Source organism: Spermophilus citellus (genome assembly GCF_964194105.1).
Source record: "Spermophilus citellus genome assembly, chromosome: X".
Taxonomy (NCBI): Eukaryota; Metazoa; Chordata; class Mammalia; order Rodentia; family Sciuridae; genus Spermophilus; species Spermophilus citellus.
Genome location: NC_138190.1, coordinates 68019037 through 68043790, shown reverse-complemented (window position 1 = coordinate 68043790; position 24754 = coordinate 68019037). Strand labels below are relative to the sequence as shown.

Below are 24754 nucleotides of genomic sequence, written 5' to 3'. Positions count from 1 at the left end.
GGACTTAAAATCAGCATACTACAGTGACACAGCCACATCAATGTTTACAGCAGATCAATTCACTATAGCTAAACTATGGAACCAACAGAGGTGCCATTCAACAGATGAATGGAAGAAACTGTGAATATTATTCAGCCTTAAAGAAGAATGAAATTGTGGCATTTGCCAGTAAATGGATAGCACTGGAGAATACCCTGCTAAGTGAAATAAGCCAATCCCCCCAAAACAAGGCAGAATGTTTTCTCTGATATGTGGATGCTAATTCACAATAAGGGTGTGGGGGGGGCTAGGGAAGAACAGAGGTACTTTGGATTAGGCAGAGGGGACTACAGAGAGGGGAGGGGGTATGGGAGTAGGAAGGATGGTAGAATGAATTGGACATTATTACCCTATGTGCATATATGATTACACGACTGGTGTAACTCTTCATTGTGTACAACTAGAAGAATGAGAAGTTATACTCCATTTATGTATGATATGTCAAAATGCATTCTACTGTTATGTATACTTAAATACAACAAATTTTCTAAAAAGGCTTATTTACGATGCACATTTTTTAAAACTTTTTTTTACTTGTTGTTGATGAATTTATTTTATTTATTTATTTGTATGTTGTGCTGAGAATTGAACCCAGTGCTTCACACATGCTAGGCAAGCATTCTACCACTGAGCCATAATCCCAGCCCCTAGGGTGGATATTTTTTATAAGAGAAAAGATTACAAATATTGGTGTGAATGTGAATAAACTGGAACTCTGTATACAATTGTGAGCCACTATGGAAAAGAGTATTGAAATTCCTCAAAAAAATTAAAAATAGAACTCTAATTCTACTTCTGGGTATTTATCCAAAAGAACTGAAATTAGAATCTTTTTAAAAAATATTTTGGCAGTGCTGGGGATCAAACCCAGGGCCTTATACATACCAGGAAAGCACTCAACCACTGAGTCACATCCCCAGCCTGAAATTAGGATCTTGAAAATATACTTGTAGGGCTGGGGATGTGGCTCAAGTGGTAGCGCGCTCGCCTGGCATGCGTGCGGCCTGGGTTCGATCCTCAGCACCACATACAAACAAAGATGTTGTGTCCGCTGAAAACTGAAAAATAAATATTAAAAAAAGAAAATATACTTGTATTCCTATGTGCAATGTAGCATTCATTATTCACATAGCCAAGATATAAAAAAATATCTAAATGTCTATCACAGATGAATGGTGGAAATATGTGTTATATGTTAGCCTTATAAAAAAGAACATCTTACAGTATAAAGAGGACACTATGCTAAATCAAATAAGATATCCACAAAAAGGACAAATACTGTATGATTTTAGTTACATAAACTATCTAAAATAGCCAGACTCATAGAAGCAGAGAGTAGTATGACGGTTGCCAGGTGGTGGGGAAAATAGGAACTTGCTATTCAATAGGCATAAAATTTTCATTTATACAATTGAATGAATTAACAGAGATGTACTGTACACCATCATGACTACAATCAATGATAGCATATTACATAGTTACATTTTTAAAGGATAAATCTCATGTTTAAATATTCTTATTTTAATTACAACAATCAACTATATTCCTAAATAGTAGCTATCAGCAATCCAAAAATAAAATTAACAATTCCATTTAAAATGGCATCAAAAAATAAAATACTTGGAAGTAAATTTAACAAAGGAAGTGCAATATTTACCATGAAAGCTATAAAATATGTTGAAAGAAATTAGGCATTTAAATAAATGGAAAAAATACATGTTCATGGATCAGAATACTTAACACTTTCAAGATGTCAATTCTCCCAAAATTGATCTAAAGATTGAACACAACTCCTATCAAAGTCACAGCGTATTTCTTTGTAGAAATTAATTAACTGCTATAACATTCATATATAAATCCAAGGGACCTAGGATAGTTAATACAATCTTTAAGACTGAAGTCAGAGGACTCATACTTCTCAATTTCAAAGCTGTGTCATACTGGTATAGGATATACTAGTATATTCCATACTACAGATGAATGGAATAGAATTTGGAATTCAGAAGTCAGTCATTATAGTATGGTAAATAAATTTTCAACAAAGGTGCCAAGAGAATTAAATGGGAGAAGACAGTCTTTTCAATAAGATGTGCTGGAACAATTGAATATCCATATGCCAAAGAATGAATGGACCCTTACCTCACACTATACACAGAAATAAATCCAATTGCAACATTGAGCTGTAAAAGAGTTAACAGAGCAGGGGCTGAGGTTGTGGCTTAGTGGTAGAGTGCTTGCCTAGCACATGTGAGGCACTGGGTTTGATCCTCAGCACCATATAAAAATAAATAAATTTTAAAAAGTTATTGTGTCCATCTATAGCTAAAAATTAAAAAAGAGTTAACACCGTAGGCCAAAACTACTACTTGGGGAAAGGCCTGCTTATAAGATTGGGCCTTGGCTGGCATCTGGAAATGGACTTTAGGGACTATCCTATCATCCCCAGAATTGATAACAGTGGCTTTCTGTACCTAATTGTGCAAACATTATAGTTTATGTTGAATACCTGCTTTCCTTCTGGAAGTACCAGACAGGCTATTTTATATGACCAGCCTCCAATAAAGACCCTAGGTACATTCTTTAATGAGCTTCTTTGGCTGGGAACATTTCACACATGCTGTCAAAATCTGATGCAGAGGGAATTAAGTGCATCCTGTATGACTCCACTGGGAGAATATTCTGGAAGCTGTGCCTGTTTTCCCTGGACTTTACCCAGTGTACCTTCTTTCTTTGCTGACTTTTCTTTGCACTATTTTTCTGTAATAAATCATACTTATGAGTATATGCTGATTCCTGAGTTCTCCTAGTAAATCACCAAACCTGGGGGTGGTCTTGGGGAGTCCCGTATCTCAATATAATCACAGACCTAAATGTAAGAGCTAAAATAATAAAACTATTAGAACAAAAAAGTAGAACTAAATTTTTGTAACCCTGGATTAGTTAAAACCTTCTCAGATATGACACCAAAATCAAAGAAACAAAAGAAAAAAAAATAGATAAATTGAACTTTGTCAATATTAAAAAGAACATCATTAAGAGAGGCAATCCTCAAAGTGGGAGCAAATACTTACAAATCACATATGATATAAGGGAACTGTATCCAGAACACATAAAAAATATTTGTAAACCGACAATAAAAGAAATAACCCAATTAAAAATGGGCAAAGGATTTGAACAGTCATTCTTCCAAAGCAGATAATCAAATAGCCAATAGGTTCATGAAAAAGTGCTCTGTATTACTAGCCACCAGGGAAATGCAAGTCAAAACCACAATGAGATACTGCTTCATACACTAAGATGGCTATAATAAAAAAGACAGTTATAAGGGTTGGTGAGGATGTCATGAAGTTAGAACCCTAAACATTGCTAATGGGAGTGTAAAATAGTACAGCCCCTTTAGAAAAGTTTGCCAGTTCCCCGGAATGCCAAACATATTTACCATATGATCCAGCACTTATATTCCTAAATATATATTCAAGAGAAATGAAAATATGTCTGCATTAACTGTACATGAAGATTCAGAGCAGCAATATTCATTTGTGTTTATTTATTTATGTTTGCAGTGTTGGGGATTGTTATGGTTTAGATGTGGTGTCTCCCAAAAACTCATGTGTAAGACAATGAAAGTTTTGGAGGATAGATGATTGGGTTACAGCCTTATCCTAGTCGGTGTATTAATACCTGATGGGATTAACTGAGTGGTAACTGGAGACAGGTGGGGTGTGGTGGGAAGTGGTTCGTTGGGGGCGTGGCTGGCAAGTGGAGTCTCTGGCTAGTGGAGACTTTCTCATGATGTGAGCTGATTCCCTCTGTCACACTCTCTCACCTGATGTTCAGCCTCACCTTGAGCCCACAGGAATGGAGCCAGCCTTCTGTGGACTAAGACCTCTGAAACCATGAGCCCTCAAATAACTTTTTTCTCCCCTACAATTATTTTGGTCAGATCCTTTAGTCACAGCAGCAAAAAAGCTGACTAAAACAGGGATCAAACCCAGGGCCTCTCCTATGCCAGGCAAGTTCTGTACCAATGAGCCACATCCCTAGTATAGCCCTTTCATAATATCCAAAAAGTGGAAACAATTCAGATGTCTATCAACTGATGAATGAATAAACAAATTGTGGTGTATCAGTACTATATGATATTATTTTGTAATAAAAAGGAATGAATTGTTGATAGGTACTACAACATGAAGAGTTTTGAAAAAAAATGATACCAAATAAAGGATGAAATACACTGGCAAAAGTGGTTGACAGTTTAGATTCAGAAATATAGAATAAAAGATAACAGATATTTCCTGAGAAAAGAACTTCTCATATTTTAAGTCTAAATCACCAACTATTGCTATGTAAAAAAGAAATGTGCTCTGAAACATTTCTATTGACAAGTGACTATCACACAAATCTGTCAAGTAGATGAACTGCCATTTAATTAGTTTTCATTGTATTATCTCTACCACCAAATCCTAGGCTGAATATAGTGGGGTCAAATCAGAAGGATATGTATCTGATACAGTAAAATTCAGACTGTCAATAGTTTGAGTTTTTAAATAAAATTATCTTCTATGTCTCTGTCCTCTATTAATATGGATATGACAGAGTTGGCTAATTTATTACATTCATTATAGGGTATTTGGTTGAGGTAAACTGAAATATTGTTTCCAAAAATTTTCCACTTTTTGTTTGGCTGTCATCTGGTCTAAATATCTTTAGTCTGTGAGATCTGAAATCATAGCCCTTTAGGAAGCACTGCTTTAAATAGAAGAAATTGAATTAAAGATCAGTCTTCCTAAACTATAAGCTTCATGAAGGCAAGGACCACATCCATTTTGTTTACTATCAAATATCTAGTGGTTGACACAAAATTTGCACTCAAATAACATTTACTAAATGAATTAATGCTTAGAAGAACACAAAACTAGCCAGGTGGTTTTGAGATTGAAAAGTGCATCAGAGTCACCTACAGAGCTTATTAAAATGCAGGGTGCTAGGCCTCACCTCCAGCACTTTCAGTCTTTCTGGTTCATTAAGTGTGGGATGGAGACAAAGAATTGACATTTCAAGTGAGTTTCTAGGTGATGCTGATGCTGCCTAGTATGCTGCCTGGTGCATAGTAAGCATGTAATAGGTTACATTAGTTGAAAGAATAAATTAACAAATATTTAACAAATACTTTAAAATTTGCATTTGCTTTCAGTAGTGGAAAAGAAGTTGAAATTGAACTTTCTTTCCTGCCTTATTGGGAAAGAATCAGAACCCCTGCTAATATGAAGTTGCTTTATACTTATTTTAGTTCTTGAGCATTTTTTCTTTTTCATACAATGTGTATGTCATGATTTATATAACAGATATTCAAAGCACTTGTGAATGGAATATAATATAACAGCAGTTACCAGAAAAGACGGTGACATCATATCTATACCCGAGAGATGACCACCATTGGGCTACGAAAAAAAAATTAAGAAAATAAAATTTTTAAAAGAATGAGGTAAGGCACCCAGTACTTGTATTTTTAGAAGTTTTTAGTAGAGTAAAAGTATGAGTCATTCAAGTAACTAGCCAGCCATATTATCATTAAAAAGCTGATGAAATACCTTTATTCTAAATGTCATAGTAAAGGGTGAAATAAATAAAACTACCTTAAAAATGTTTTTTCCCAGAAGAGGGCATTAGTGAGCCCAGAGGAAAGGACTTAGAACAATACTAATAGGCAGGTGAAGATGGAGATCATTATTTAGAAATAAGAAAGTAATGAAAATTTAGGGCTCTCAGTCCTCCAAAATTTTAGTTCCAATGATTTTGACTCAATTAAAGTCCTATAGATAGTGGATATGTAGGTTTTAAAAAAAATAAATGAAGTTGCTGAGTAGACCAAGTCTTAATATCATATTAATCTAGCTGGGAACATGGACTTCAAGTTCTAAATATAAGATGAACTTGTAATATTATGTGACTATAAACAACTATACAAATTTTAGCCAATCACTCAAACAAAATAAGGATCATTAACCACCAACATCAGTCTAGCTATTCAGTATTGAATGTTATTCTTTCCCCTTTCAAATAGGAAAATGCTCAGATTACCCATATTATCTGGGAAAAATTATGTAATTTTAAACACAAAGTTCTTTCATATTCCATTCTTGCCCTGGCATAAATATGAATGTCTAAGGGCATTTGATAAGTCTACTCAAATTAAGTTTATTTGAAATTAAACTTAAGGCATTGCTTCATTCTCCTCTTAAATGGTTTCTGATTACCTTTTTAAAAGAAAACAAACAAAATCTCCATTTCACCTCTCCTCTTCTGGGTGTGTTTTAATGCAGTAAGTTATCATAATTCTACTTTGAAAGCAGGAGTAGTAAGTTTTAAGCTTTTCATAACAAGTGCTTCTAGAAGGGACCAAATCAGTACCATTTCAACTTCTAGATCTTGAAATCAAATGATTTCCCAAAGTTTTAAAAACAAGCTATGGAAGCCCATGTTAATTATTTCTTTGTAGAATATAATAGCTCATCTATTATCACCTGCTAGGAAAAGTGAGAGGCTACAATATGGTGTATTGTGACTCCCACTAATTTCCAGATGGATTTAGATGATTTTCCTCTATATATCTAGAGTACCCTTCATATACCTCTGTTGTGGCAGTGGTAAAGGTCTAATTTGGGGATAAAAACCTGAAAATTATTTATATATTTATTCATTTTTTGTGGTGCTCGGCATTGAACACAGGGCCTTGCACGTGCTAGGCCTGAAGATAAATTTTTTTTAAAATAAAGTCTTTACTTAATCTGATGTTCTAATATCTATTCTTAGAAGTAAGACATCCAAGTCTAGCTTTATAAAGAAAATTAATTCCAAATCAGTCCTAATAAGAGGAACTTGGAATTTCAATTTCTTGCTTTTCAATGCAACTTATTTTCCTCCTAAAGTTAGAGAAGTAGTTTGGTTCAGAGAAAGGAAAAAAAAACTATTTATAAATTATTGTTATAAAGGAGATTCAAACAACCAACTCCATGGCTTGTTATTATTTGTAAAAAGGCCATGAGCTCATGCATGTTATACAGAACTAAAGACAAGTTAAAGTATGTTAAAGGATCCCTAGTTGTTTCACCTGACTCTCAGTTGAGATAGACAGTCTACGAAATTCCACCTGAAAAATAAATGTCTCAAATTATACTTAGGATATAAAACATCATAAATGATTCCAACAAAGTCTGATTCCAAAAGATTGTTCTTGACAACATCCCACCTAATCTCCCAGGTAGTATCTCACCTGTTTTATCTCACTTTTTAACTGCATGATCCCAGTTCGTTCTGTTTTGGTTGCTCCAATAGCACCAATCTCATGGATAGAAATAGCAGGACTGACATTTGAATCAGTGGGACGAACTATATAGAATAAGGAATTAGAAATAAAGAATGATCAGGTTCATTTTCTCCTATCCCATGTTAAAAAGGCTTAGATGTATGTCCTTCTTTTATTTTTAACTTAATTTTTAAAAAACTCAACGAGTATAACCTTGCTACTTAAATTGTGGTCCATGGACCAGCAGCATCAGTATTATTTAGGAGCTTGGTAGAAGACTCTCTGGCCCACTTCAGACCCACTGACTCAGAATCCACATTAAAGTAAGATCCCTATCTTGACATACACTGCTTTCTTTCTTTTGCCACTCTAAATCCTGGCCATCCATCCATCTGATTTTATATATATATATATATATATATATTTTATCCTAAGCTTAATAGCTGAACATGAGAGGTAATCCATTTCATTAGCTCTGCTTCTTTACATATGCAACACCAAATAATGTTGCTGAAACCAAAAGTGCAGGCTGGGTTTAGTGCTTGCTGTAGGCATGCACTAAAATACCACATCAAAACCTATTTCATATACAATTAAAATACATTAATCACAAACTTAAAAAGTGCAGGAAGAAGACTAGTTTTTGATGGACTCCTAGACATATTAGAATTTAAGGTTGAAAAGGACACATTTAGATATACTGTAGCAGCTATCCACATACATACACACTCCAAACACTATAAGTGCTACTGAATTATTGGCAATTAGAATACAAAAAAGTTTCAGATAATGTGGATTGTTAGTTGTCCTAGAGACTCAGGATAATGTAAGGGAATGGTCAAAGTAGTTAAAATGAAACATGATAGTAATGAATCCACTTAGTCAATATATCATTTAAGGGAAAAAAATGAGACACAGTGTTTTTCAAATATTATTGCAAAGGATAGCTTTGCTTTTAATTGTTTTATAAGTGGAGTTCTATTTATTTGGGGCAAAATGGGAGAACTGGAAATTCATATTCAGCAAAATGAAAATGAACCTCTATCTCTCACCATGCACAAAACTCAACTTAAAGTAGATCAAGAACCTAGGAATTAGTCCAGAGACCCTGTGCCTAATAGAGGAAAAAGTAGGCCCAAATCTTTATTATGTTAGATTAGGCCCAACTTCCTTAACAAGACTCCTAAAATGCAAGAAATAAAATCAAGAATTAACAAATGGGATGGATTCAAACTAAAAAGCTTCTTCTCAGCAAAAGAAATGATCAATGAGGTAAACAGAGAGCCTACATTTTGGGAGCAAATTTTGCCACACACACACGTCAGTAGAGCCCTAATCTCCAGGAAATAAAAAGAACTCCAAAAACTTAACACCAAAAAACCAAACAACCCAATCAATAAATGGGCTAAAGTGCTGAACAGACACTTCTCAGAAGAAGGTATACATTCGATCAACAAATATATGAAAAAATGTTCAACATCTCTAGTAATTAGAGAAATGCAAATCAAAACTACTCTAAGATTTCATCTCACTAAGGTCAGAATGACAGTTATCAAATGAAAAACATTTTAATAATAATGAGACATTTAAACTAACCACTCTGAGATGGAAATGCAGCTATTTAATCTTACCACTTCGTTCCACACCAAACTCCTTGCCACTGAGAATGTGATGTAGGAGGTTCTTCATGGCTGAAGGACTGAGATTCATTAGGCCCTCTGTGGCTTCTTCAGCTAGCAGAATCATAGGACAGAGAAAAAAGGAATTCTAATTTGTCTATAATACTCTCCCTATTTTTCTCCATTTCCCTCCTTTCCTTTTCCCTCCTTCTCTCACCCTTCCTTCCTTCCTCCCCAACTCCTTTCTCTTTTTCTTTGGTGCTGGGGATTGGAAGCAGGACCTTGCACATGCTCAACAGCCCAGTACCACTGAGCTATATACCTTCAACTCCTCTAATTCCTTTCTTGCTTAGAATTTCTTCTTCCCCCCCCCCTTTTTTTTGGTACAGAGGATTGAGCCCAGGGGCACTTTACCACTGAGCCACATCCCCAAGCGATTTTTATATCTTATTTAGAGACAGAGTGTCACTGAGTACCTTAGTTCCTTACTAAGTTGCTGAGGCTGGCTTTGAACTCATGTCCTCCTGCCTCAGCCTCCCTAGCTGCTGGGATTACAGGCATGTGCCACTGTGCTAGGCCTTTTGCTTAGAATTTCTGAGTCACTTGTTTGGAAGGTGAGAATTACAGAATATATTTCTAGAACCATACACTTAACTATTCATACTGCGATAGACTCTTAATTATTTAGGGACTGACAATCCAGTTTATGGATTAGCCAGGCCATAAATTTTGCTGTCACCCCACTTCCATACCATTAGGGTACTTGGTAGAATCTTTATGTGAAAGTGAGAAGAATAAAAGAAAAATTGAACTGGAGGACATTCAGAGAAAGTCAAGGAATGCATATATATATATATATATATATATATATATATATATATATATATGCAAATAAAATACTGAAAACTTCTCAACCTAGAAATACAGAGTTAAAAGAGAATAGGTATGAATCCATGAAGTTATAAAAGAATACTGAGAGGGTAACTTGAAGTTGTTCATCAACATCAGAACTAGTTAAGAGTTTACTACATGAAGGTCATTATTTTAAACAATGTTAGTGAAAACAGGTATGGCATGTTGTTTTACCTTGAGAGGCTGATCATTTGGGAGAGATGGAACATGCAAACAAGATAAACAACAATAAAACACTGTATATATTACATGCCAAAAGAGAGGCATAGATAAGAAGTGCTTTGGAAATCAGAGGAGATATATTGATCTCCAAGGAAGGGGATTTATAAAAATAGTGGGAAGTACTATTGAAATAGTAGGTAAAAGGAAGACTATTGAGGGTCTTATATATCAAACCTGAAGATCATGACTTAGTTCTATAAAGAACTAAAGAGCCATGGTCTTGATGAATCCACAGGGGAATAAATCCATTAGGGGCGATTAAGGAAAAGCAAAGAATGGGAGGTTATCCCTTGCTGAGGTTTACTATGGAACAGCTACAACCTCTCATAAAACATCCCTTGATACCACAGCTGGAGAATACCATATAATACATTTATTTTTAAGAATGAAATCTGAACTGGATATCATTTAAAGTAAGACATACTTGAACTCAAATTATACTATTTACTAGCTATATTACTTTGAACAAGTTACTTAACCTCTTTGAATTTCCTTTTCCTTATTGGCAAAAGTGGGATTACATTCCTTACAGAATTGTTATAAGGATTAAATATCAAAAGGTGTGTAGATATAAAGCAAAAAGTACAATGACTGGCATATGATAAGTATAAAATAGTTATTAGCTCTCTTCTTTTGAAGGGCTATTTAAATGTAAATTATTTCATATGTTTGATTTAGGCTTCATTAAAACCAATCAATTTAGATATCCATTAACACCTCAATTGAAAGTATTTTGGGCAAATTTAACCAAAACAATGAGCTTCAGTTGTGAGTTTTTTCAATTGTGATTTTATTTTTCTGCACCATCCCTGTCTCTATTTTTTGCGATTCTTGTTGAAATCAAACAAATATCAATGGAAAACAGAGTCATGGCTGGGAATTCTGCCTCCACTTTATACAATAATCTATAGCTTCCACAGGCCCCAAATACTTTTCCAACTAAAACTTATCTTGACAAATACAACTATTATTAATTTCAAAGAGAGTATTTTTAGACAAATATTAATAAAAATATTGTCTTCCTTTATCAATCATGATGTTGACTAGAGAGATAGGATACTGATCCTATATCTACTGATATAGTGACTTAACTTTGGTGTCCTGAAGCTCCACTGTCTGAATCAGAACCAAACCCAGTATGTCACACTCCAGTATTCTCCAACACACTCTGAGGAGTTGGGAGGAATGAAGTTAGCAGATAAGAATAATTTCGAGTGCAGAGCCCCTAAGATGTGGCATTTTGAAGTTACAGAACCAATATACAAAAGTGTTATCAAATCAGTCCTTTCACTTGCATAGTAGTGATTAAGACATGAGAACAAGATTGCCTTACACAGCTTCTGAGATATAGGTAAAAATGTTTTAGCTTTCTTTCCCTCCTGATGCCAAACTCCATTGATCTACATGAAAAGTGAATTCTGCCTAAAAATATTACTGAATTGAGTACCTGAGCATCGAAGGGAGTGGGCCAGTTCTGTTGCCATAACTTGTATGATCAGACCAATTCGAAGTCGAAACATTTCTGCAAAGAGGCCAGGCTGGGTTCGCATATACATGGCTAGATATACCATTATTTCCTGTGCATAGATGGATATAGACAAAAAAATTATGCATGAGGCCTCACAATGCCTATTTTGTTGTCTTTACAAATTGCTATCCTAATTGAAAACTAATTTTTAAATATTAATCAGCATATTAGGCATTACAATTCTGCTTACCTGTGTAAGGATTGAAATACTCATGTCCCCTTCACTGGCTTCATCTATCAGCTGAGTAAGTGCCTCATAGGGCAGAGGTCTGAGGAAGAAAAAAGTAAAAAAAAAAAAAAATGTACACCCACTTAAACATAAATATACTGAAAAAAAATTAAAAAACCTCTTATTAAGTCCAGGTTATTGCCTCAATACCTCATTATTACTAGTAGCATTTTGGTTCTTTTCATTTCCAAAGTTCATTCATTGCCTCCCTAAACCACTCTGGCCTATATCAACTCAGAGGAGCTTGCTTTTTCCTCTATACACCTAGATTTTCCTTCTCCTAAACATTGTTATTTAAAAGTTATCCATGATATCCTTCCAGAACTAGTCTTTCATGGTTAGTCAATAACATTAGAAAGGTTAACTATTATGGCTATAAAGAAATACACTAAGTTGTGCTTTTTGGAAACCATTTGTGTTGGCAGTCACATATTCATTTTCAAGTTTCATTAGTTCACATATATATACAGACACACACTAAATTAAATATAAATATTGTGTATTTCTTTATAGCCATAATGGTTACCTTTCTAATGTTAATGGCTAATTAACACACTGGTGACTCTCTTATTGACACTAAGTACTCTGGGAATATGCCATCTTTTTTGGATTATTTATAGTGTAACAAAACTGATCTGCTTTGTCATAAAAGGTGGTTTTCCAGGAGCAAAGTGTTATGGGCTGAATTGTATTGCCCCCAAATTCATAAGTTGAAATCCAACACTTGTACTGGAGAGTGTAACCTTATTTGCTCATATGATCTTTAGAGGTGGCTATGTTAAAGTGATGTCACTGGAGTTCACCCTAATCCAATATGACTAGTATCTTTATAAAAAAGGGAAATTTAGACATGAAAATGTGTGGAGGGAAGAAATGTGAAGAGACATAAGAAATAAAATGGCCACTCACAAGAAAAGATTCCTGGAAAAAAGTCCTTCACAGCCTTCAGAATGAACCAACCCCACTGAACTTCTAGCCTCCAGAAATGTGAGAGAATACATTTATTTTCTGTTTATTAAACCACCCCATCTGTGGTATTGTACTATGACTTCCTAAGCACATTAACACTCAAGGATAGGGATATTTTCCTAAAGCATAACTAGGATTTTACACATGGAACCTGATGCATGGTCCTAGGACATGTCTCCCCAAGTCTTCATCAGGAGTTTAAACTGGATATTACAGGCAACAGAAACCACGGGCATGGAATAGGAAGAAGGTAGAATGTAGACATCAGCAAAGGCATCCCTGATCACTTATTCCTGATTCAACTCTGTATCTAGAACATATTGTGTTTACAAAATGAACTTTTCACTATACTGGCTACTGAAGTAGACTGACAGTCAGGATAAACATCCTGTTTTAAATTACTCCCTCATAGAAAAATGGATTTTGCAGATCAGTTATGAATGAAGTTAGAAACCTTCTAAAAATATTTCTTGGAAATACAACCTGCTTGCAGATTTATATATTGGCACTGGCAGGACATGAAATTAGACAGATTTAGTGCAGATGAGTTTTACTGGCATGGCTTGTGACAAAGGGAAAACTTGTGTAAGAAATAAAATGTTCCATTCTAGCCTTTCACCCTTCTTCCCACCCTCTCCATTCCTAGCCTATCTGAGAGTACTGCTGCCAATTGGAGGTTGTGGCAGAACTAAGGCAGGAGTAGTTTGATGATACTGTTCTTCCAAGGTTGCCACCTCACTCTGCTCTAAAAGTACCCATTTCCCCACTTTGGCCTTGACTTCTACCACTTTTATCACTTATTAAGCAGCATAGAGTTGCATCATCAGCCCTGTACTCTAGCCAGACACCTTCTTCTACTTCCTCTCTCAGAGGACGGTTGGTTGACTATGGGTGCCAATTTACAGTGACCTGCATGTTTTGTTGTGCTTTTTTTGAAGAGAGGTTTAGGAAATACTAATAAGAAAAGAAAAGTTTAAACACTATTCCGTGTTAGTTGTTCTCTTTAATTTACCCATGCCCCGTTATTCCCAATATTTTCTTGCTGAATGTCTCGGACAGAAGTGTGTATGGAGGATGTTGTCATCAATAGACAGATTAAGGCAATAGAATTGTATAAATTCACACAGTTCCTTAAATGCTCAGAGAAACTTATCAAACCTAACCAAATGCCATACTCACGCAGAGATGGTCTTTTCTCGAGGTTCTGGAGGGAGTCCCACTGTCAAATGTTTCTGGTGGGATAGAAGGTCTGTGCAGGCCTAAGAAGAGACAGCATGACATTATCCTTTCCATAAAACCTCATATTTCCACAAACTTTTCTCTTCTTAGCCTAGAAACCTTTGAGTCCTCCTAACCTAATAACACACCAAACTCTCTTCCTCAGGAAATACCATGAAGATCAGAAAAGAGGGATTTCTAGGAAGGAACAAAGGGGTCTTACTCCTTGGAGGTAGGTACTTTTAGTTTAGTGTAAATTCATGCTTAGGATGTAGAATTCTTATAGTTTATAGCACCTCAAAAGTCTACAGTTATTATGGTTCAGTAGTATACATTTGTCACTAACAGAAATGTAACTGAATATCAGAAACTGTATATGTGAAAAAAAAACATATATAATGATTAGAGAATGTGGTTGCCTTAAAAACAATTAAGGAAACCAATTTTTTCCAGTAGTCAGAATGGAATCTGGGGCTTTATGTATGCTAGGTAAGCACTCTACCACTGAGCTACACCCCCATCCCTGAAACTAACTTTTAAAAAGCACACCCATTTGTTGGTAAATGGATGAAACTGGAGATTATCATGCTAACTGAAATAAGCCAGATCCAGAAAGTCAAAGGTCAAATGTTTTCTTTGATGTGCAGAAGCTAGTACAATAAAAGAAAAAACAAGTGTAGGAGGGATTTCATCAAAATAAAAGAAAGATCAGTGGAGTTGATGAAGGGGATTGAGGGGGAGGGAGGAGGGATGGGATAAGGGGACAATAATGGAATGAATCTAACTTTCCTTCATACATATATAAATATGCCACAGTGAATCTTACCATTATATACATCCACAAGACAGTAATTTTAGAAAACTGTAAGCAAATAGCAGAAAGATCAGTAGAGGGAAGGGAACAGGGGGAGGGAGGAGAGGAGGGAAAAGGAAGTAACAGGGACTGAATTAAAGCAAATTATATTCCATGCTTTTATAATTGAACCCTATATTACATATATGTAACCCTATGTTACTTATAACTAAAAAGAACCAAGAAAAAAAGCAAAAAAGCATGCCCATTTAGACATGACATAAATTCAAGAGTTTATAGTACTTCATCAAGTGCTTCCACTTTCTTCCTTAATATCCCAGAGATGTATCTAATCAGGCCCCAATGACGAATTTCTCCAACTTTGTCATATAGTTCAGTAAGAAGCTCTCTGACTGTAGCACCCCCTTCTTCATACAATTCAGTGTCCCAGTCAGGTCCTCTGGAATTTTAAAGACAGAAGTATATTAATTAAAAGTAAAGTATCCAACAACAATCTTATCTTTCAGTGTTATAATGGATATACCTATTGTTTTAAATTCTTTTTTGTAGTTGTATTTGGACAGCATGCCTTTATTTTATTTGTTATGTGGTGCTAAGGATAGAATCCAGTGGCTCACACGTGCTAGGCAAGTGCTCTACCACTGAGCCACAACCCCCACCAGGATATACCTATTTTTGACAGGCCTCCCTTCATCAGGAAACTAATACTATTTACTAGAAACCCTTATAAAACTATGATGAACAGTCACCCTAAAAGGCAAATACCTAGCCAATAATGTCTTAGTTTCATTTATACTTGGACAAAATGCATTATTTTACTCTCTTTACAGGCCTCAACAGGGATGACACTAAAGACAGATTTAGTTTACCTACAGGAAGTTCAGAAAGTATGATTGTACTTCAGGAACTAATGAGGAAATAAGAAGGATGTGTGTTTATTTTTAAAAGATACATATACATTATTGGCACAAAATTACTATAACACAATCAACTATGAAGGGCCATAAAAGACATACAAAGTTCTCTGAAATTTGGAATTTAATATGTGTAAAGGCAGATTATTTATTACATGATGTTAAGACAATCAAGTAGCCATCTTGAAAAAGGTTGGATCTATACTTTACACTGTATATACCATAATTCAAAATGTATCAAAGATCTAAATGTAAAGAAACTAGAAAAATATGGGAGAATTTGTTTATAACTTTGGAGGGAAGAGGAATTTTAAACTATGGAACACATGTTTGAAGCCATAAAAACGTTAATACATTTGTACACATAAAACAACAAAAAAACCTTTGATCTCAAAAACCACTGTATGCAAAGTATAGGACAAATTACAAAATGGGAAAATATTGGCACTTCATAGGGCCAATTCTCTTTACATACATAAAGACCTCTGGTAAATAGATCAGAAAATAAGAAACAACAAAAGAAAACCTGACAAAACAAATACTGGCAGGTATTAAATATAGGAAAGGTTGCTCTACCTCACCCATAATAATAAAATTTAAAATTAACATTATACCAAGATAAGCTTTTTAATATATCAAGTTGTCAAAAGTTTCCAAATTTGATAACACTGCATTGGTTAAAACAGGCACTTTCCATATGTTCCTGGTAGGTATAAAAATTGGGGTGATCCATCTGGAAGGCTTTCTGGAAATATATATTAATATCAAAAATACTGGAAAACAGCTTTGTGGTGCCTACAATGGTTAAACATAGTTACCACGATTTAGCATTTCTACTCTTATCCAAGAGAAATGAAAGCATATGTCCACATTAATTTGTATGTGAATGTTTATAATAGCATTATTAAATTTGCCAAAAAAGTGGAAATAATTCAAATGTCCATGAACTGATAAATAGATAAATAAAATGTGGCAGAGTCCTACAGGTAATAATATTTGCAAATAAATGAAGAATTGATACATGCTACAACAGAAGTGAACCTTGAAAATATTTTGCTAAATGAAAGATAATTGTTACAAAGGACTACATACTGTATGACTCCATTTATATAAAAATGTCCAAAATAGGCAAATTTGTAGAAGCAAGAAATAGATTAATGGTTGGTTGCCAAGGGCTAGGGGATGGAGGGATTGGAAGTCAATGGATAAAAGGAATAGGAATTCTCTTTGGGATAATGAAAAAACTCTAAAATGGATGGTGAAAGAGATACAGAGAGTATACAAAAAGCCATTATACACTTAAAAATACCTATAATCTTTAACCTATCAGTCCAATTTCTGGTTTTCTGGAAGATAAATTCCATGAAAAAACTCTAAAATGGATGGTGAAAGAGATATGTATGATACAGAGAGTATACAAAAAGCCATTATACACTTAAAAATACCTATATTCTTTAACCTATCAGTCCAATTTCTGGTTTTCTGGAAGATAAATTCCTCCGACACATGTGAAATGATATATGATTAAAGGTTATTCACTATAAACATTGTGATGGTGAATAACTGGATAATACACAAATGTCCATCGATAGAAGACTGGTTTAATAAATTATAGTACAGTGAAATAATAGAATTCAATACAGCTACTAAGAAAATATAAAGTAGATCTAGCCAGGTGTGGTGGCCCACACCTGTAATCTCAGCAACTCAGGAGGCTGAGGCAGGAGGATCATAAGTTCGAAACCATCCTCAGCAACATAGGAAGATCATCTCAAAATGAAAAATAAAAAAGGATTTGGGATGTAGCTTAGTTAGTAGAAAACTTGCCTAGCAGTGAGGGGACCTAGGTATAATATCTAGTACTGCAAATGAATGAATGGTTAAACAAATTAATTAACTAATTAAAAAATAAAAGAAGTGGGGTCTGTATTCCCCCTACTTGAGCCCAGGCATGCTTTTGACTAAGGTAAAAGTGACACCATATGATTTCTGAGGCTGTCATAAAAAGCAACACGGCTTCTACCTGGTCTTCTCTGGGACACACATTCTTAGAACCCAGTATTCATGCTGTCAGAAAATAGAGACACACATGGGGAGGTTATTTGCTGTTATTCCGCCTGTAGGTAATGAGATTCTAGCCAACAGCCAGCCAGTCAGTATCAATCCCCTGACATATGGATGAGCAATCTGTGTCATGATATAAAGTTTCAGTGAAAAAAAAGCATGGTATACAGCAGTGTATATATTATACTAAATTTGGGCAAAATAGGGATAAAGTACAGATGTCTGCATTTACATAATAAGCATAAAATATCCCTGGAGGTTGCACACACACACACAAATATACTGGTTGCCTGTGAAGTGGGGAACTGGGTATCTAGAGGTGGGAAAAGACCTTTTACCCATTCATTATATTTTCTTTTGTATTTAAAAAATTTCGATCATGAGAATGTATTGTCTATTTAATATATCAAATTTTTTAAAACACATGAAATACTACAAGAGGTTAGCCAGGTGCAGTGGTGCACACCTATAATCCCAGCAGCTTGGGAGGCTGAGGCAGGAGGATTTCGAGCTTAAAGCCAGCCTCAGCAATAGCCAGATGCTAAGCAACTCGGTGAGACCCTGTCTCTAAATAAAATACTAAATAGAGCTGGGGATGTGGTTCAGTGGTCACGTGCCTGAGTTCAATCCCCGGTACCAAAAGGAAAAAAAAAAAAGGAAGAAGAAATAAATACTACAGGAGGTCATCAACGGATACAAATCAAGTGAGTTAAAGTTTGAAAAAATAATAACATATTTACATAGTCTCAAGGTATAGCTCTACAAGATTTATTTTTTATTTCAAAAGATAATAACTTTACAGTGAAGGAATCTTGAAGCTACTGTCTTAACCAACTGATCAAACCAAGTGATCAAAGTTAACACTACTAGCAATTGGACTAGTCAACATTATGTGCCTCCTGACATGACACACAGAGAACTTGGCATCACTCAGGGGTATTCCTGAAAAAAAAAAGCATAACCTGAATTTACTTGTGATAAAGCATCATAGAAATCAAGACTGAGCAGGGCGTGGTGGTGTACACCTGTAATCCCAGCGGATTGGGAGGCTAAGATAGGAAGATCGTGAGTTCAAAGCCAGCCTCAGCAACTGCAAAGTGGTAAGCAACTCAGAGAGACCCTGTCTCTAAATAAAATACAAAATAGGGTATGGAAGTGGCTCAGTGGTTGAGTGCCCCTGAGTTCAATCCTCAGTACCAGAAAAAAACAAAAAAAGACAAAAAACTCAAGACTGCAGGGGATTCTACAGGATAAATGATCTTTATTGTTCTAAAAATATCAATAACATGAAAAATGAGACTCAAACTATTTTAGATCAATGGAGATTCAAGATACACAAGAACTGAATGAAATACATGATTTTAGATTTTCTTTTGCAGTAAATACATTAATGGTCTGACAAATCTTAATAGGGTCTGCAGATAGATACAAGTATTGTTTCAAAGTTATTTTTCTGATTTTGGTGATTATAGTATGCTTATGTAAGAGAGTTCCTAATTTTTAGGAAATACACACTGAATATTTTAGAAATGATCCCCATCTACTCTATCACTCCCAAATGGTTCAAAAATAATGTGTGTGTGTGTGTGTGTGTGTGTGTGTGAGAGAGAGAGAGAGAGAGAGAGAGAGAGAGAGAGAGAGAGAGAGAGAGTATAGATGATGGTTGTGGTGGTATAAGAGAGAAATAGAGACAGTGAGAAACGAGAGATATTAAAGCTCAGTGGAAACACTAGAGGAATCAGGATAAAGGATACTAGAAAAATTTTGTGTTATCTTTAAAACTTGTCTTTAAATCTGAAATTATCCAAATTTACTTTAAAAGTATGAAAAAGTGCTATAAGATCTCAGAATCAGGAAAGATTATTATTAACCTCTGATCTCTTTATTATTAGAGATCAGAGAATACTTTGTGGAGGTGACAGATGAACTAGACTTTGATGGATAGAGAGAATTGCAAGTATAAATAGAGATGTGGTGTAGCAAAGGAGAATATTCTAGGCAGAGGAAAAAACATGAATCAAGGTATGAAGGTAGACATGCAGAGGCTGAGCTTTGGTGAGAGCACTCACATTGTGAGTGGAAGCAATAGTAGATAAATTAGGTTGAAAGGTCTTAGAAGGTGTAGATTTGGCCAGTGATTCCCTATGGAACTTGGTGATGTGGGGAGAGGCGGGGAAAAGGAGGAGTTGAAGATGATACAATTTCTGGGTGATTTGAAAGAATGATGGTATCAGAAACAGAGTAAAGAAAGACAAGCAGTATGTTCTGGTACAGTGAATCTGATTTTAGACAATATTGAGCAGGAAGACATACACAAAAATAAATTCCAGGTAGGTTAAAGACCTAAAACATTAAAAAATTTATCAAAGGTATTTAAAGCATTTTTTAAATTCTGGAAGGGGAGAAGATCCCTGATACATGCAAGAAATCCCGAAGCCAAAAGAGGAAAATATCAGGTTGGGGTATTACTCAGTTGAAGAGTGTTTGCCTAGCATGTTCAAGGTTCTGGGCTCAATCTCCAGTACCACAAAGTAAAGAGAAAAATAAAAAGATCAAAAGGTTTGACTACATAAAAAACTGAAGTTTTAATGTAGAGAAAGGCACATAAAGTTAAAAGGCAAATTCCTTGGAAAAATACATGAAATATGTATAACAAAAGGGTAATCTAATATTCATAAGAAAAATAAAAAATAACTCAAGGTTATAAACATACAATTCACAGAAGGAATATCTGTCAATAAACATAGGAAAATGCATCTGTTATTCTTCTTATCTACACAGGGAAACTGGATAGAGTTCCAAGGGTATCACATAGCCACATGGCATGATCATACACAATCTAGTCAAGTTTTTGTGTGTGCATGTGTATATGTGTGTTGCTGGATGGACCCAGTGCATTGTGCTATGCCCACAACCTAAGCTATGCCCACAACCCCTATTGAAGTGATCTGATATTATATAGAATATTAGTTTCAAGGAGATTATAGGGTTCACTCAGATGTCATGGTCAAGTTAGGATGCAATGTAGGAGCAGAAGAGGTGATCAACCATGGATCATATGAATTGGTGTGAGCATGAGCTTTTGTGTACAACGTTTTGCCTGCCCATCTCAATTACCCCTCTGAATCTTCAAGTTCTATTCAAGCTACAGTTATTCTGTCCTTATCCTTTATCTCCTTTCACTCTTTCTATCTTTCCATTCCCCTGCATTTAGCATGTGCTGGTACCTAATAAGTACATGACACATACCTGAATAAAGTGCTATACCACAAAAGAAAAAAAAGAAAGAAACAAAGATACCAAAATAAGACCCAGGCTTTTAAGAAAAATAGTAACACACAATAAGCTTTACTGGGTGGCACTTTGACAGGTTGCATAAGAAGGGAAGTCTCTCAAAACATGAAATCATTCAGAAGACCTTGGCCCAGATTCTGTCACTCAGAAAAGGACAAGGACAAGGGAACTGTCAGAGGGAAAGGAGAAGCTGGGGTAAGGGTTAAATGTCTAGGTGATGTCCTTCTGCAGCACTGTGTGGGATGTCTAGGTTAGTGAATTCTGAAGGGGTGCAGTGGTTTAGAGTATTCATGGCTGATGTTTAGTTATTATGAACAAGTCTGAGGTGAAGCATATACAAAAACTCAGGCCCCATATAGCTAAAAATCTATTTGAATTATTTGAATTATTTTTATTCTAATTTTGATATGTCTTGCTATGTTACCCAGATTGGCTTTGAACTCATACAATCAGGTGATCCTTCTACCTCAGCCACTGAGTAGCTGGGACAACAGGTATGTGCCACCATGCCTGGCTTCTTTGGGTTATTTATTTATTTATTTTGGTACTAGGGATTGAACCCAGGAGTGATTTACCACTGAGCTAAATGCCCAACCCTTTTATGTTTTATTTTGAGACAGGGTCTCACTAAGTTGCTTAGAGCCTCACTAAGTTGCTGAGACTGGCCTCAAACTTGCTATCCTCCTGCCTCAGTCTCCAGAGTTGCTAGAATTACAGGCATGTGCCACCACACCCAGAAGGTTATTTTTTTAAACAACTGAGTATGTAAAACTTTTACTTTGGTGTTCAATGGCTTTTCAGCTAACAGAAGACCTGTGTCTTTTTCATTTGCTCATTAAATAGGATAGTTTGATGAAAATAGCATGAACTTTGGAGTCAGAGAACAAGGTTTTTCATCTCATCTCTTCCCCTGTGTGACCTTCAGAAAGTTGATCAACCTTTCTGAGTTGGTCCTCCCATCTGCAATAAATGTAGGTACCAATCATCTCATGGAAAAAGTATAAGGATTAAATTAAGAAGTTCATTTGTTTGACCAGCCTATACTGAGAACATATTATAAGGCAAGCACTAGGTTGTTTTCAGACTACAATAAAACAGTCAATGTCCTTGAAGAGCTTAGTGTAATGGAGGTGATACACACACACACAAACACACACAATAACATGGCAATAAAGTATTAGTTGTCTGAACTGCATTACAAGGAATGCTTAAGGAGCAAGGATTAGGAAAGTGAAAGGTTTCAAGCTGACTCCTTGGACGATATGAGAAGAGCTGAGTATAAGTCAGACTGAAGAGGAAGGAGAGAGTCCTTTCAAAGAGAGGAACATGAGCAAAGACACAGAAATGAGACAACATAGTGTTGATGAAAAACTACAAGCACTTTGGTGTTGCTGGAATACCAATTACAGGACACAAAGTGGTGAAAGCGGAATCTGGAAGGAGGCAGGAACTTTATCACAGAGGTTCCTATGTGCCATATTAAGGCTCTTGAACTTTCCCCCTGCTTAAGTGAAGCAAAAAAATTAAGGGAAGGGATATAGTAAGATGAGCATATTAAAGAGATCATTGTGTAGAGTTAGAAGACCAGGATTTGGCAAACCTTTAATGAAATAGTAGATCTGGGCAATCACCACTGATACTTGCTAAAATCGTTAGGAAAAAAGCTAATGATGAATTGTATAATGGCAACAACAGGCTAATTAGATCTTATTAATATTCACATGACTAAAAGAGCAACTTCATAGGCGATGCTCTGTACTTAAGTAACATCAGGAGGCACATGATATCTAGTTGTTGCCCATTTTATTTTTTTTATTTTTTGCAATGCTGGGAATCAAACCCAGGGTCTTGCACATGCTAGGCAAGTAAACTAACACCAAGCTACATCAACAGCCCCTTTTTCCAAATTTAGAAGGGGGTATAAATCCTGCCTCTTTATATTCTATTCACTACAACAAGAAAAGAGGAGAAAGAGCAGGGTTTTTTTGTGTAGAGGTAAGCAAGAAAGAGGAGATCAATTTGGACATATTGAGTTTAAGATACAAAGTACTAAGGGGGTACATGACACATAAGAATACATTTGAAAATATTAGTTTCTTTTTCCTATAAGCCTCTATATTCTTCTTTCTTTTGTGTTAAGAATATATCTGTAGGTTTTACCAAATAATGGAGGCTTAATAAGAACCATAATACTGGGGCTGGGGTTGTGGCTCAGCGGTAGAGCACTCACCTAGCACGTGTGAGGCCCTGGGTTCAATCCTCACCACCACATAAAAATAAATAAATAAAATAAAGATGTTGTAACTAACTAAAATGAATAAATAAATAAATATTTTAAAAAGAACCACAATACTGATAATAATCCTTGGCAATTATTGATTACTGATGATGTGCCAGGCATTAGGAACTTTGTAGATTTTTATAATAATTCTATGAGGTATGTATAATCCAAATTTTGTAAATGAGGAAAATTGAGGCTTTAAGTTGTGGAATGAGTAGGTTGCAAACCTGTATTCAAAACCACATCAGTGAAACTCCAAAGCTGTGTTCATTTCCTATATGCTATGATCTGGATCTGGAATATTGTCCCAAAGGCCCATGTGTTAAAAGTTTAGTCCCAGCCCATGGCACTATTGGGAGATGGTGGAAACTTTAAGGGGTGAGACCTTGTGGGAGGTATTAGGTCACTGGGGGCATGCCCTTGAAGGTGATTATGTGATCCTGGTCTCTTTTCTCTCTCCTTCTCTTTCTCTCTCTCTTTTCTGCACCTGTCCATGAGGTGAATGGTTTTGCCATATGCAGCTGCCATGGTATGCTGACTCACCACAGAACCAAAAGAAATAACTCATGAACTGAAGCCTCCAAAACTGTAAGCTAAAAAAACCTTTTCTTTTAATAAGTGGATTATCTCAGATATTTGTTATAGAATAAAAAGACTATGTTATACTTCCCCTCTATATAAACATTAAAATATGCTAATAATATCCATCACTTACTTCATAGTATACAACATGTAGAGAATATCAGCTTGTTCCTGTAAGCTTGTGGTCTCCTTTAATTGTGAAACCAGTGCTTCAAAGTCTACCTCCCCAGATTGGTCTCTAGGAAGATGCATTTCTACACGAACAGAGGGAACCTTTAGTTTGAGAAATGTTGAAAAGAAATTAAGTCCACAAGTGCTCCAATTAATATTACCTAGAATGAGTCATCTTTCTATCTTTAAAACTTTTCCTTAAGAATTCTCTAAATGTTGATGAAAAGCAAAGCAAAAACAGTGAAACCATCAAGACATATGATACAGCAAAGTAGTTTTCTTGAAATGTACTTAGGAAAACTTGTCCACTTTAAGACGGAGCTGAAAAGGACATGTATCTTCATCAGGATAGTATTTTGCCTACTATCAGCTACTAACAGGAACCATAATGGCTAGTTCTATAATTTTCTATAAAGACGGCTTTTTTGCACACACAAATAGAAATAACTCAAGCTCACATTTACCTGGTCATCTTGTGGGGACTGAGGCGAGTCAAGTAAGTTGAATGAAGGCCGAGAAGGCTGAAATAACTTTGTAGGAAGATACATGTGAACATCTGCAAGAGGTTGACATTTATTAGGAAGGTTAGCTA

General features: G+C 35.5%; 1 protein-coding gene across 2 annotated transcripts in view; it reads right to left on the bottom strand.

Moving 5' to 3' along the window:
- Positions 1-24754, bottom strand: part of PHKA1 (phosphorylase kinase regulatory subunit alpha 1) — a 115775-nt gene that overhangs the window by 21101 nt on the left and 69920 nt on the right. For both annotated transcript variants that reach the window (XM_081278186.1, XM_081278187.1), the window contains 10 exons: positions 24627-24718; positions 24125-24264; positions 15139-15295; positions 14004-14083; positions 11817-11895; positions 11546-11675; positions 8977-9078; positions 7313-7428; positions 7151-7189; positions 5430-5480 (listed from right to left, as the gene is read on the bottom strand). In XM_081278186.1, coding sequence (XP_081134312.1) covers positions 5430-5480; positions 7151-7189; positions 7313-7428; positions 8977-9078; positions 11546-11675; positions 11817-11895; positions 14004-14083; positions 15139-15295; positions 24125-24264; positions 24627-24718 — 986 coding nt within the window. The remainder of the gene's footprint in view (positions 1-5429; positions 5481-7150; positions 7190-7312; positions 7429-8976; positions 9079-11545; positions 11676-11816; positions 11896-14003; positions 14084-15138; positions 15296-24124; positions 24265-24626; positions 24719-24754) is intronic.